The following is a 15191-nucleotide window of genomic DNA, read 5'->3' as shown; positions in this document are numbered from 1 at the left end:
TTTTTTTTTTTTTTTTTTTTTTTTTTTGCTTTTTTTTCTTCTCTCTCTCTTTTCATCCATTCATCCAGTCTCTTCTACCATTCCCCCTCTGGTCCTCACAACCTCAACATATGTGAAACCAAGAACTGTGCATGAAATAGGACTTTAACAACTGAATCACCAGAATAATATAATATAGAGGAATTGCATATGCCCCACCTCCCCCCCTTTTTTTCTTATTTTCTTTTTTCCTTTCTCTTTTTTCTCTTTCTTTCCTTGTTATTTTTTCCTTCTTACTCCCTCTATCCCACTTTTAATCAGCTAATTTTTACTACTTATACATAGGGTATACTAGCTGTTTTAGAGCATTTGATCAGCATGCATAAGGCCCTAGGCTCAATACCCAGAATCCCAAAAATGTGGGAAAGAAAAAATTATATTCTATACCACTGTAAACCAAATGAAGTTAGGTAGGTAGGTAGGTAGGTAAATAGACAGACAATAGAGCACATGAACTAGTCTTTAGGTCAAGCATATAAAAAGAGACAACACATTGTGTTATAAAAAGGAGGTCAATTAATCAAGAGGATATAATGATTGTAAATATATATGTTACCTGGCATTGAAATATATATATTCAAGTATCTAAAGGATCTGATAGATTGCCATATAATAATAGTGGGAGATTTCAATATGCCACTTTCAATAATGGACACCTAATCCAGACAGAAAACTGATAAAGAAACATTGAACTTGAAAAACACTTTAAGCCAAATGAAACTCACAGACATATAGAGAACACTTTATCCAACTGAAAGACTATACCTCTTCCCCTCAGGTGCACATGGAACATCTGCCAAGATTGATCATAAGTAGGATACAAAACAAATATTGGAAAACCTAAGAATATTGATATCATAAAATGTTGACAACAAAGGTATAAAGTAAGAAGAATAGAGAAAAAATATGAAGACAAAGGAAGGAAAAGAAGGATTGGGGTGGAAGGATAGGCTTTTCACAGGATTTAAAGTCAATAGAAGGTCAACTCTCAAGCACATACCATTTCTCATTTGCTCAGGTACAAATTTACCTTTTTCCCCAGCTAAAAATTTCTAAAACTTCTATTTTAGAAATAAATATGATTTAATGGAAAGAATGCCAGTTCTTACATGCATTGAAAAAATAATATGACAAAAAGCCATTGCCTTCCATTAGTGAGGTGCTGTGAACCTGATTTCAAAATTATTCAACATTGTGGATATGAAAATTCCAAAGGAGGAAACAGATGAATCAATCTGAATATTTAAGGAAGATTCTATGAAAAGACTATGTACAAAATTGGGCAGAATGATGCATAAGTACCCTAAGCAATAGTGAAACATCATTTTCATCCTTTTAGATTTAAAATGACAAGGCAAAGAGCAGGTGCCAATGCCAGTAGCCATAACTGTAGCTGCAGCAGTAGGAGATGATGATCAGACAGAAGAGGCCCTGCCATTGCAACACCGGGCCTGTGGGAACATGCATTCTTTATTCATTACAGACTGCTGTCACAGACACCAATTGTCATAATTCTTTGAAAAAATACAAAGGTGTTTTCTACCTGAGCTGTAAGCTCCAAGGCCTCAGACATCAGAACTCCTTCCAAATTGCTACTCTTCAATCCAGCAAATGTACCTTTATGCTGGTTTTCCTACAAGGTTCCAAGATGTGTCTACCAAGAAGTCTGGAAACAGCAAGAGAGACTACCCTCTTCTATTAATCCCATGAGCCAGGATTTGGTGACATCAACTCTTCTCACCTCCTCTGGGTCAGTACAGAGCCACATAGTTTTATCAAACATCAAGGAAAACAGAAATATGGGTTTTTTTCTGATATAATCCTCTTAGAAATGTTATATCATAAAGGGAATAATGGATATTAAAGAAAATTGGGAGCCTATCATGGGTGAGGTCCTGGGTTCATCCTCAGCACCACATAAAAATAAATAAGTAAAATAAAGGTATTGTGTCCATGTACAACTAAAAAATATTTTAAAAAGAAAGAAAATTGGTAGATTCTGCAGCCCCATTATGTCTCTCAGATTCTGTGAGGATATAAAAATAATTTCAAAACTTTCTACAAGTAATGAATGGTGTAAGAGAGAATAGTGAAAGCCCTGGAAAAAACATGAAGGGACCAGGGAGTGGTGTTGGAAATCCTTTGTCTGTAAGCCTCAGTTTCTTCCTGTATTAAGTGAGGATCTTATAAGAGAAGGCCAGGGAGAAACATAGGGTCCAAATGTGAACAAACCAGGAACAAACCAGTTCCTTATGGAGCTAAATATCACACACTAAAGAAAAATGTGAATTCTAAGTCCCCTGCTGTGTGGGTTCTCTCCCATCCGGTAAGGACGTCCACAGGTAGAGGAGAGTGTGGCTGCGGAGTCACTACTCAAGACCTCTGGAGACCAAGCAGGAAGCAGGTCTGATTTTATTGTGTAGTTACCATGTATATATACTCAGGCAGTAGCTAAGCAGATTACAGGCAGCCACAAATACAATTCCTTACATACATCTAAAATATTGGCACAACTATCTCTGCATACTTCCAGGATTCAAGATGAGATGGGGAAGAGAGAAGGAGAAGATCTCATTAGCAAGGGTGTGTGCAGAAATGAGTAAATCTGGGAAGTCTTCTTGAGAGTCTTAAAATTGAAACTGATGACTCTATGGTTTTGCCAACCACACCAACTTTTGGTGGTAGGCATGCAAGGACAAATAGAATCTAAACAAAACAAAATGAGACAGAGGTAAATCATAGGGCATTTTAAATAAATGTTTATATTTCTTTAGTGACTGATAATCAGGATGCAGAAGTTTATTTTTTTTAATTTTTTTATTGGTTGTTCAAAACATCACAAAGCTCTTGACATATCATATTTCATACATTAGATTCAAGTTGGTTATGAACTCCCAATTTTACCCCAAATACAGATTGCAGAATCACATCGGTTACACATCCACATTTTTACATAATGCCATATTAGTAACTGTTATATTCTGCTACCTTTCCTATCCTCTACCATCCCCCCTCCCCTCCCCTCCCATCTTCTCTCTCTACCCCATCTACTGTCATTCATTTCTCTCCTTGTTTATTTTCCCATTCCCCTCACAACCTCTTATATGTAATTTTGTATAACAATGAGGGTCTCCCTCCATTACCATGCAATTTCCCTTTTCTCTCCCTTTCTCTTCCACCTCATGTCTCTGTTTAATGTTAATCTTTTCTTCCTGCTCTTCCTCCCTGCTCTGTTCTTAGTTGCTCTCATTATATCAAAGAAGACATTTGGCATTTGTTTTTTAGGGATTGGCTAGCTTCACTAAGCATAATCTGCTCTAGTGCCATCCATTTCCCTGCTAATTCCATGATTTTGTCATTTTTCGGTGCTGCATAATACTCCATGGTGTATAAATGCCACATTTTTTTCATCCATTCATCTATTGAAGGGCATCTGGGTTGGTTCCACAGTCTAGCAATTGTGAATTGTGCTGCTATGAACATCGATGTGGCAGTATCCCTGCAGGTACGCTCTTTTAAGGGTCTTCAGGGAATTAGTAGAAGGGCAATAGCTGGGTCAAATGGTGGTTCCATTCCCAGCTTTCCCAGGAATCTCCATACTGCTTTCCAGATTGGCCGCACCAGTTTGCAGTCCCACCAGCAATGTACAAGAGTACCCTTTTCCCCACATCCTCTCCAGCACTTGTTGTTGTTTGACTTCATAATGGCTGCCAATCTTACTGGAGTGAGATGGTATCTTAGGGTGGTTTTGATTTGCATTTCTCTGACTGCTAGAGATGGTGAGCATTTTTTCATGTACTTGTTGATTGATTGTATGTCCTCCTCTGAGAAGTGTCTGTTCAGGTCCTTGGCCCATTTGTTGATTGGGTTATTTGTTTTCTTATTGTTTAATTTTTTGAGTTCTTTGTATACTCTGGATATTAGGGCTCTATCTGAAGTGTGAGGAGTAAAGATTTGTTCCCAGGATGTAGGCTCCCTATTTACCTCTCTTATTGTTTCTTTTGCTGAGAAAAAACTTTTCAGTTTAAGTAAGTCCCATTTGTTGATTCTTGTTATTAACTCTTGTGCTATGGGTGTCCTATTAAGGAATTTGGAGCCTGACCCCACAGTATGTAGATCGGAGCCAACTTTTTCTTCTATCAGATGCAGAGTCTCTGATTTGATATCTAGCTCCTTGGTCCACTTTGAGTTAACTTTTGTGCATGGCGAGAGGAGGGGATTCAGTTTCATTTTGTTGCATATGGATTTCCAGTTTTCCCAACACCATTTGTTGAAGATGCTATCCTTCCTCCATTGAATGCTTTTAGCTCCTTTATCAAATATAAGATAGTTGTAGCTTTGTGGATTAGTCTCTGTGTCCTCTATTCTGTACCATTGGTCCACCCGCCTGTTTTGGTACCAGTACCATGCTGTTTTTGTTACTATTGCTCTGTAATATAGTTTGAAATCTGGTATTGCTATACCGCCTGATTCACACTTCCTGCTTAGAATTGCTTTTACTATTTTGGGTAGGATGCATAAGTTTAATTCCCTGTGCCTCTCCATATATTTGGTCATGGTTGAAAGATTCCTCTTCAGAAGCTAGAGATCTCAAGCAAACAGCCATGTCTCTCATGGGCTTGAAGTGACTCAAATTGGCATAATGTTTAAAAATTCATTGGACTCAACTCCAAAATAGTATCCGTTCCAAAACAACCAGCAAGGTGAGCCCAGGATAAGGCCAAAACCTGTGTTTTCTACCCTGTTCCCAGGAATATGTCCAACCCATTGGGTCAGATGTCACAAATGAAAACCAAAGAGAAATACAACAAGGAAAAGCTTGGGAATTACAGGGTAAAGAAAGAAGCAATGGAATATATCCACATTTCTGATGCTTTTTGACCTACAAAAAGCCCTTGTTCAGAGCAGGAAAAGTAACTCATCTTCAAAATAAATTAAAAATATTATTTCTCACATAAGAATTAAACACTAAACTTTTTTTAGCCTTCATATAATTGCTGGCTTAAGAGTTGATAAAGAATTTTCAGAAATGTGTTTAAATTTTTCATGTCATCAACACCTCTTTGGGCATATAGTACCAATACTATCTCTTTGGTTCATTTCTTTGTTTCAGTGCAGGTCCTCTCACATGCATAGCTTGTGTTGTACCACTGAACTTGACCCCAGCCAATACTATCCTTGATGTTCAGATTAAATCTTTGTTTTAATGTCCTGTGACCCATGTGGCAGAATAATGCCTATCTACTGGACAAGTTCTGAAGAGAGCACAGTGGGAAAGAGCATCCTTGGGTCTGTAATTCTGCCTTTAAATTTTTATTTCTTTCTTTTCAAATTGCTATTGACAGAAAAATCATGAAATTTTAACATTTGATTAATTGTAGTGGAGAATTCTTGTGATAGTTTAGTGGATGGATTCTTATGATATTTTCTACTCACCTTGGTAACATCCCCTATGGCCTCACTGATGGTGATTTCAATATTTGTGTAGTTTTCTCATCCAACAAATTAACCTTTTCAATTATTTTAAAGCCATTCCTTCCAAATTAATTAAAGGCAAGAAAAATTGCAAAAACAGTATAATTTCTGTACCCCTAATACCTAGACTACATAATTGGTGATATTTTACATTAATGTAGTATATTATCAAAATCAGGCAGTTGATGGTAGTACAACCAAATCACCTACACTATAAATCTAATTTGGGTTTCATTGTTTTATGCATGCACTATTTATGTGTGAAAATCTTTGACATTTAATTTTTTCAAAAAATGCTAAAAATTTTACCTGAGTAGCAGAATTATTTTCCCACTAGCAATATATAAAAGTGCAGTTTATCCAAATTCTTCCTACATTTAAATTTTTAAAAATAGTATATATATTATAAGAGAAGTATAGTGGTTTCATATGGATATTTTATAAGACATTTCCATGCCTGTAAGTGAGATTCTTTTCTTCTGGTGTCTCCTTCTTGGTCTTCTTTCTATATGTCTGTTTCTTAATATCCTCTTCTCATAAGTACACCATTTACTTTGGATAATACTCACCTTAGTGGAACCCTCTTAATTCTCTTGAATGATGCATCTCCAAATAGTTATATTCTGAAATTAGAGATTAGGAGTCCCAAAATAATTTTTCTAAGACAATTCAACTGATAATTAAGGTTCTTATGAAATATTTGTTGAGTCAACCCACAGAAAAACATTTCTGAATTTTAAATTAACTTCCTTATTATGTAGACTTATTTACTTTGTCAAAACTTATGGCACACACTACTCATGAAATAAAGAAGTTAAATTAGCTTATAGATTTGACTGGAAGTCAAAACTTTATAGCCCAGGATCTGGGTCAAGCCCCATGGTGGGTGGTGGAGGTGCAGGTAGATTAAGGGCTATACCTCTGGGCAGAAAGCAGAGAGTTGGGTGGGACCAGGCTTGCTCCTATATAAAGACTCACAAGAAGTCTAGGGGTTGCATGACGATAAATTTAATAAAAAGCTTTCTATGACCCAAGGACCATTGCTAGGTCTTACCTCTCAAATATTTCACAAAACCTACCCTGACTGCCATTTTTGAGACCAAGCACTGATCACGTAATTCCTGAGGAAACAAAATTAAACCATATCCAAACCATAGCATTCTACCAATGGGTCCCAACATTTACGTCCATCTTAGCTTCCTATTCAAATTACAGTTTTAACAAATGATAAGTAATTTATTATGAGTGTAACATGAAGAACCAGATGGGAAATCATATGAGCTAAGACATAAAATTTGGAGGTCTACACTGCATGAATATTTTAAAATAAAACTCATGAAGTGCAGGGAGGAAAAAAGAATATTTTATGTACGGAACACTTCACATTTTGTATGAAATATCAGTTGATTTACTTCTTTTCACTGACAAATCTTAAAATACTAATATGTTTGCTAATCAGAGCTAATAATGAGAAAAATAAGAATGGGTAGAAGTAATAAGTAGAGAATAGGATTCAGTGAGAATGGGAATCTCATCTTTTTGCTTGGTTGTTTGGAACAAATATATAGAAATGAATGCATTACTGATGACATAAAGAAATAAAAAACATGGGACTGTGGCACATTTAATGACCCAATGATATACTTTGTTATTTAGTAATAAAACTCAGTATGAAAGCATACATTACCTACATTGTTACCTGGGAATATAGTTGGCAAAGCACATAAAAAAGCAACTACTTACAAGTAGGTAGATTGAAAGGGATGGAAGGGAGAGGCCAATATGTGATTGGAAACAGCGAAGATGCCGAGAAACATCTTCATTAAAATGAAGCCTCAAATGATTATGTTCTCTAATTTGCTCCCAGTCCCAAGACAGGAAATCACAGGGGCATTCAGAATCTTAAAAGCCTCAATTGGTCACCAGCTTTATATACAGCTTCCATGGGCATCTCTCCACTTGGAGAACAAAGAATTATACCCTGGGGTCAGTCCATCTGAGAAAGATTCTCTCCTGTCAGCACAGCTCAGCTCTTCCACCTCTGGACAGGAGAATGGACAAATGGTAAGAATTTTCAGAATTCCTGCTATGTATGGACTTTTCTCTGAGTTCACATCACTGTGTTTCTACCATAAGATGCTACATGGAGGGGGCATGGTGCTTCTTGCAGGGAAAGGCAGGAGATGGTTTCATATTTCTGAAGACTGGGTGCTTGAAGATCCTACTTTGAGAATTTAATATAGGCTTAGTGAGAACTTTTTTCCTTCTGACTGAGCTCTCATTCTGCCCCATTCCAACCATTTAAATATGTTGTCATGAATAGATTGCTGCCTTTATTAGAAATTCACTTAAAAAGTAAAGCCACATGGAGGAATTGCTTCCTAGAACTAGGAAGCTATGCAATGGGTTTCATTGCTTTCACTTGCTTTTCAGAAATAATTTCCTTTTGTATTTCTCAAGGTTCAAACAAGATGATTCAAATTGGAATAATTGAGAAATACACCAGAAGGGACTATTTACAAAGATGTTCAGGATTAAGGGAACAATAGCAATGCATGGTGAACTGCCCTAAACAAAGCAAGAGTGGAGCACTGTTTCCATACTAGACTATAAGGACAAAGGAAGAGCACCTACTAGGAATAGACATAGCCTTAGTTGTAGTTGTATTACTAGAAGATGACCAAGCAGGTGGACAATTGCCACTGCCAACGCCCTGTGCCACTGCCAACACCCTGCTAGCAGGAGAGAATAAGGAGATCAAAAACTGAAATCCCTCTCCGCACAACCTCTACTGTCCTGGTTGTATCACCAGATAGCTCAGTTCACCCAGAAACAAGAAGGAAAATGATGCTTTTGATGAGGTTTGAAGAAGCCACCAGTTTGGGAAGTCTACAAAGGCAGAGATGGAGGATGGAATAAAAACTGGCCCAACACACAAAACTATCCCTCACCACTACTTGTACCTTCCTACTCTCTTGGGTTTTCTCAGCCTATCATCATTGAATCCTTTCCATCTTTTCTGTAATGAAATAATTATTCCTATTTACATATTGTTTCTCTTGCATCAATTTTATGAAACAATCACCTATATTTATCAAACATGGCTTGAAAGTGGAATCTCATTTCAAAAGGCAAAAACTTCCTTCTTCTTTAGAGTGAAAATGTGGCTATAAAAGAACCACTAATTATCTTAACAGGATATGTGTTAGACCTGTGCTGTAAGCTCCAGAGCATCAGATTCAAGGAATCTTTGGTCTCCAACCCTGGGAGGGCCCAATGTCTTGTGGTCCTAAATGACTCCCAACGGTATCAGAATGGATGCCTGGGAGAAGATAAAGAAGGAAATGCTGATTATGCTCTGCCCATTAATCCTATAACCCAGAAGTTGGTTACATCACTCTCCTCACTGCCTTTGGTCAGGGCCTAGTCACATGATGATATCAGCATTAAGATAGAAAAGGAAATAGGATCCTTGAGACCTAAAACCCAGATGATCGCTGTTACAGAAGACAAAAAATGATATGTGGAGACTTTAGAAGTTGTGACAGGTGCTGATGATGTCTCAGATTCTGTGGTCATATGAAGATTCTTTGGAAGCTCTGAAACTAAAATAAGGCAAGATGGGGCAGAAAACAGTGGCAAAGCATCAGATAGGGCTCTAGCCAACCAGGAAATGGAATTGGACCTCTTCCTCAAGATATGCTTTGGATAAAATCCTTTTTGAGCCTCAGTTTCTTTTCACAAAAAAAAGAAAGGATATTACAATAGATAATCTATAAAGAACATATGCTAAATAGTGAGGTAGAGCAGTAAATAATGCAAACAAGACATACCTTGAAAGTAGAAGTTCATTATAGAGCTTCATGATTGATGACAAAGAAAAATACACCATACCCTAAAACAAATGTAGAAACTGCATTAATTCAGGACACCAGTAATTCCATTTTTCCTCCTGTTCCCTGTACAAATCAACCAATGCTGAGGGAACTTGTCTAGCTAAGAAAACTCATTATGGATGTTACATCAGGATGCCTCTCTGCAGGCCCTGAGGAAAATGTGCCCTCTAACCCCTTGGAGGCCTCCTGCTATCTGGGTGTCCTCTGGATTCTGAAGTCATAGCTGCCCTTGTGAGACAGCAAAGTGCTTGAGGATTCTCATATCTGCTCCTGATTTCTACACATTTCCCTTTTGTACCCTATTTGATTGGCTTCTCTTCCTCTCTGTTTCTGATCTTTGCTAATGTAGATTTTATTTTATTTGCAATTTGACTGCCACCTGAGATAGAACTTTGGATTTACTGTTCTACTCTTCTGTCACTTACATATAATCAACACAGATGAGTGGTAGGTCCTAAGAGCTGTAAAACCTGGGGTGTTGAAAACCACCCTGTGTGATACCAGGGGTAATCACTCATCCTGCTTGTGCCCAATTCCATCCTCTGTAAAAGAGGATAAATAAAAATTCTTATTTCAGAGACTCTTGGGAGAATTCAAAGAGAAATTATGTGGTAACCTCTCATTTAACTCCTGTTAATCATTAAGATATGAGTGGGTCCCTTTATCTGTTTGGAATCTGCTTCAACAATTCTCTTTATGCTTCAAGCCATGCCTTCTTTCAATTTCACTTCGTATACTCATCTCACACAAAAGCTTTCATCAAGAAGAAAAATACTACTGAGGATTTCCTAGGAGGGGGTGGAGTAAGTTTATATTATATATACCCCTTATTATTCCTCCACAGACATTCTCCCATTTCAAATACCTCATTTGTGTGGCACTCAAACCTCACCCATATTCACACTGTCCTCTTCTATACTGTCAAGCAATTCAGCTGAGATACAAATCTGATCCCCACACTGTGCACCAAAGGCCTCTAGGTGCTAAACAAAGCCACATTTAATCCACACTCCAAAGGCACATCAATAGTCAACATCAGTCATTTGGTCACATAGAAGTAATTCTAACTACACCCAATACTGCTCACAATAAAGATTATGATGAAGGCATTTTCTTCATCCCATTTATGTGTGTGTGTTAAGGCTTTTTATTGTATTTTTATTTTTATTTTCCATTTAACCCAATCATCCTACGCTGTCATGTATTCAGTCATTAAATAGATATTGAGGGCCTGTGGGCCACCCATAGAGCTCAGTTCTGGGGATTAAAAAGTGAACCTGTCTTCAATGCCTGAACACTGAGCTGTTTATGACTAGTCATTCTCAGCCCTGTTTTACCGAAAGCTCACATTATCCTAGTAGCCATAAAGCCAGATCTTCTTTTGCCTCCTTGAATGAAACCCTCTTTGCGATGGAGATGTTATAATCACCTCTGTTTCTGTATCAATTCCAGCACCTGAGAGAAAACTATCCCAGGTCATTATAGTACTGGTCCCACTCTGAGTGGGAGTGTCCAGATTACAGCATATTTCCTTGTCATTTAGGTTCAGGCCAGAGAACTCCAGCTGTTCAGACAATAACTACTGGATTTAATTTCATATTTCATAAATCCTCTGCTGTGGATTGGTGATTTCACCTATGCAATCCTCTGTTCTCCTTCTCTTTAAAATGGATATAGTAATCTCCACAGAGCAGGGTGACCCTGATATCTGAGCTATTGCTGCAAATGCTCAAGTCTCCTTTGTGTTTTTAGGGGCTCCGCCATAGCGTTTTTGGAAGAGGATTCCATCATCAAAGAAATGAAAACAGAATCCACATCAATCAGTGGAAGTTATAAGGACCTTCCTTCAATTTGTGACAATAATAATCTGATTGAAAAAGTGTTGACCATCATCATTTCCTTAGTTGGGCTGACTGGAAATGCATCTGTCATCTGGTTTTTGGGTGTCCGCATGCACAGAAATGCATTTTATACCTACATCCTAAACCTGGCTGCGGCTGACTTCCTCTATCTATGCTTCCATATCACTGAAGTCCTGACGGAAGTCATTGAAATCATCCTTCCCATCCATATCCCTACATATGGCATCATACGAACCGGGGCAATCATTTTCTACATTGCAGGCCTGAGCATGCTGGGTGCTATTAGCACTGTGCGCTGCCTGTCAGTCCTGTGGCCCATTTGGTACCGTTGCCATCGTCCAAGACACACATCCACTGTCATGTGTGCCCTGCTCTGGGGCCTGTCCATGTTTCTTAGTACCCTGGAGAGAAGCTGTTTTTCTTATTTCAATAAAACTGTAGCTCCTTGTAAAAAAGTTGAATTTACTATAACTGCATGGCTGGTAATTTTATTTGTTATTCTCTCAGGGTCCAGCCTGGCCTTGCTGGGTAGGATGCTATGTGGATCCCAGAGGAAGCCTCTCACTAGGCTCTATGTTACCATTCTGCTCACGGAGCTGGTCTTCCTCTTCTGTGGTCTACTGTTTGGTGTCCGTTTGTTCCTGTTAGTCTGGATTCAGAATGACTCCAACATGTTTACTTGCCTTCATCTGGTTTCCAGTGTTTTGTCCTGTGTTAACAGCTCTGCCAACCCCATCATTTACTTCTTTGTTGGCTCCTATAGGCAGCGGGTGCAGGGACAGAACCTCAAGCTGGTGCTTGAGCGGGCTCTGCAGGACACTCCTGAGGAGGGTGAATGTGGAGGCAGCCTTTCCCGGGGAACCCTGGAGATGTCAGGAGGCAGAGTGGAGCAGGGATGAAGACCCTCTACTCTGGTCCATCAGATGTGTCTTCAACGGTCAACAATGCCCAGCCACACTTGACTGTTGCCCACTCTTCTCTCAGGCTTGTGCCCAAGATATTCTTGCATGTCTTTCCATGGCTTTATGTTAACCTGGATTTTCAACTTTCTGTTATTGAAACCAATATGAAGTAAAAATGTCTCAATTAATTTTTGATATTTTTAATAAATGTCTCATCATACCTTCACCTAAACATTTTCATTACTCTTTTACCTATTCATTCCGATAGAAAAATGATCCTTGTATTAAATTATAAACTTCTTATTTTTGACTGTTTTCTACCTGAAGTTATAGAAAATAATGATCTTTTATCTCTCTCTGTCTATGCTGTGAACAATTAGCCCTGTGCTATGTGTTGGGACACTGATGCAGATAGAAATCTTGATTCTTAATGAGTGAGTTTTGGTATAATAAAACTTGTTGAATTCCCTGGGGTTTGAAGGCAGAGTCCCTACCTGCATAAGAAGAACCCAAGAAATTAATTTATAAAAAGTCTTCTGGTAACATTTGTACATGGCATGGTGAAAAGTTGATGTTGGGTTTTAGCAGTTAAATCCTGACCTTTGCCCTTGAAAACTGGTGTGTGTGTGTTTATTTAGCTATTTTCTGTACCAGTACTGAACCTAGAAATATGTTCTATATTCATCTATTCTTACACATGCCTGAAATCATGGCATGTGTAAGGATAGAGGTCCTGAGAGTGCTAGATTATAGATTGCACAAGACATGAGGTCAGAACACTTGGATTTTCAAGCTGATCCCATGATTAAATTTGGTGACATGCACACCCCAAGCAATCCAAACAAGCACTAAGGTTATTAAATTTCCAAATCTGACCTTTATGCCATTTGTGGACTGGAATCAGTTTTCAGAATAAGACAGGGGCATTTGACTCACTATGGATATGGACTAAAATAAACAGCATTGCAAGACAGTCAGCCTCAGAAGTTGTGAACATTTGACCTTTGACGTTGGGGACTGGCTTGTTTCACTTAGCATGATAGTGTCCACATCCATCCACATACTGGCAAATGGCATAAAGTCCTTCTTCTTTATGGCTAAGTAGTATTCCATTGTGTATATGTACCATATTTTCTTTATCCATTCATCTGTTGAGGAGTTCTTGGGTTGGCTCCAAAACTTGGCTATTGTGAATTGTGCTGCTATAAACAGTGATGTTGCTGTATCACTGTAGTATTCTGATTTTAAATGCTTTCAATATATATTGAGAAGTGGAATAGCTGGGTTATATGGTGGTTCCATTACTATTTTTTTGAGGAATCTCCATGCTGATATGCCAATTCTAATCTAAATAACAGGTCTATGGGGAGGATAAAAGAAAGATCAGTGGAGTAAACAAAGGGGAATTAAAGCAAAGTGGAAGAATGGGATAGGAGAAGACTGTGAAATGAATCTGACCTACATTCCTATGTACATATGTGAATACACCACAATGAATCTCACCATTGCATACATCTACAAGACACTAATTTAAAAAAAAAAACTATAACCAAATAGAAGAAAGATCAGAAGAGTAGAGGGAAAAGAAGAAAAGGTGAGAAAAAGGGAGGGGAAGGGAAAATACTGTGGAGTGAATTAGAAATTAGAACAAATTATAATCCATGCTTATATAATTATGTCAACACAAGTTCTATTGACCTTTATAACTAAAAAGAAACAATAAAAAATAGTCATATCTCTATTCCATGGCTATAATCACAGTGAGCATATATTCTTTAACCTAAGTGTGTCTGGACTCAGGAGATGGTGTGGTATATATTGGAAATCAATATCATTCATACACCAGAGTTCACTTTAGAGTAAATTTTTTACTCTTCTTTAGGAGATTAGCATAGAGTTTAAAAGCAGAGAGATCTGATATAACTGGTTAATTCTTCTGCATGCAAACAGACTCAGGGATATGTGTGCAAGATGATATCACTAGCATGTGTGTCATACCCAGTATATAGGAAAGTTTTCTTGAAATACTTGGAATTTGAACTGATAATTCTACCATTTCCTAGTGTGTGCCTCTGACAATTTCACTCACATCAATACTTGAGTTTTGCAATGACAGATAAATAGGACTTGGATGGACAGAAATGGGAAAGGGGGCAATTCATAGTGACAACAAAGGAAGTAAACATATGGAGATCACCATAAAGAGAAGTGGAATAAAATGAAGGTGACTTGAACTTATCTATCTATCAATAATTACTTTGAATGTAAATGAATTATTTTCCCTGTACCAAGACAGAGAGAGGCTTATCAGATTTTAAAATGAAACAAGACCCTTCTATATACTTCCTATAAGATATTTTCTTCACTCCAAATTGCACACAAAATTTAACATAAAAACATGAAATCTGATGATATAGCTGTTTTAGACCACTAGTTCAGCATGCATAGGTTTCAATCCCCAGGACTCCAAAAATGTGGGAAAGAAGAAAAACTGTATTCTGTACAACAGCAAACCAAATTAAATCAGGGATTATATGTGTATGTGTGTGTGTGTGTGTGTATACATATATATGTACATATATACACATATATACCAGATGAAATAGGCTTTAGGTCAAACATATTAAAAGAGATAAAGAACATGTCATGTAATAAAAAAATGATCAATAATTCAAGAGAATATAATGATTGTAAGTATATATGAACCCAATAGTGAAGCCCACAAATATTCAAAGAAAATATTAAAGGGTATAAAGGATAAGTTAGATTGCAATATAATAATAGAAGGATATTTCAATATGCCTCTTTCAATGATGGACACCTAATTCAGAAAGAAAATTGATATAGAAATTGAGCTTGAAAAACATTTTAGACCAAAAGAACCTAACAGACATATGGAGAACACTTTATCCAACTAAAGAGAATACACATTCCTCTAGGTACAAACAGAACATCTTCCAGAATGCATCATAAGTAGTACACAAAACAAATATTGGAAAATCTATGCATATTGATAT

The 15191-nt window shown here is 37.5% G+C and overlaps 1 protein-coding gene across 1 annotated transcript in view; it reads left to right on the top strand.

Annotated features, from left to right (window-relative positions):
* LOC107158263 (mas-related G-protein coupled receptor member X1-like) overlaps window positions 1-12171 on the top strand; it is a 64996-nt gene extending 52825 nt beyond the window's left edge. The window contains exon 2 of the mRNA XM_015504726.1: window positions 11163-12171. Coding sequence (XP_015360212.1) covers window positions 11163-12171 — 1009 coding nt within the window. The remainder of the gene's footprint in view (window positions 1-11162) is intronic.
* Window positions 12172-15191: the final 3020 nt, after the last annotated feature.

Source organism: Marmota marmota, unplaced genomic scaffold (assembly GCF_001458135.2).
Source record: "Marmota marmota marmota unplaced genomic scaffold, marMar, whole genome shotgun sequence".
NCBI lineage: Eukaryota > Metazoa > Chordata > Mammalia > Rodentia > Sciuridae > Marmota > Marmota marmota.
Note: the sequence above shows the minus strand (reverse complement) of the source record. Positions and strands in the feature narration are given on the sequence as shown.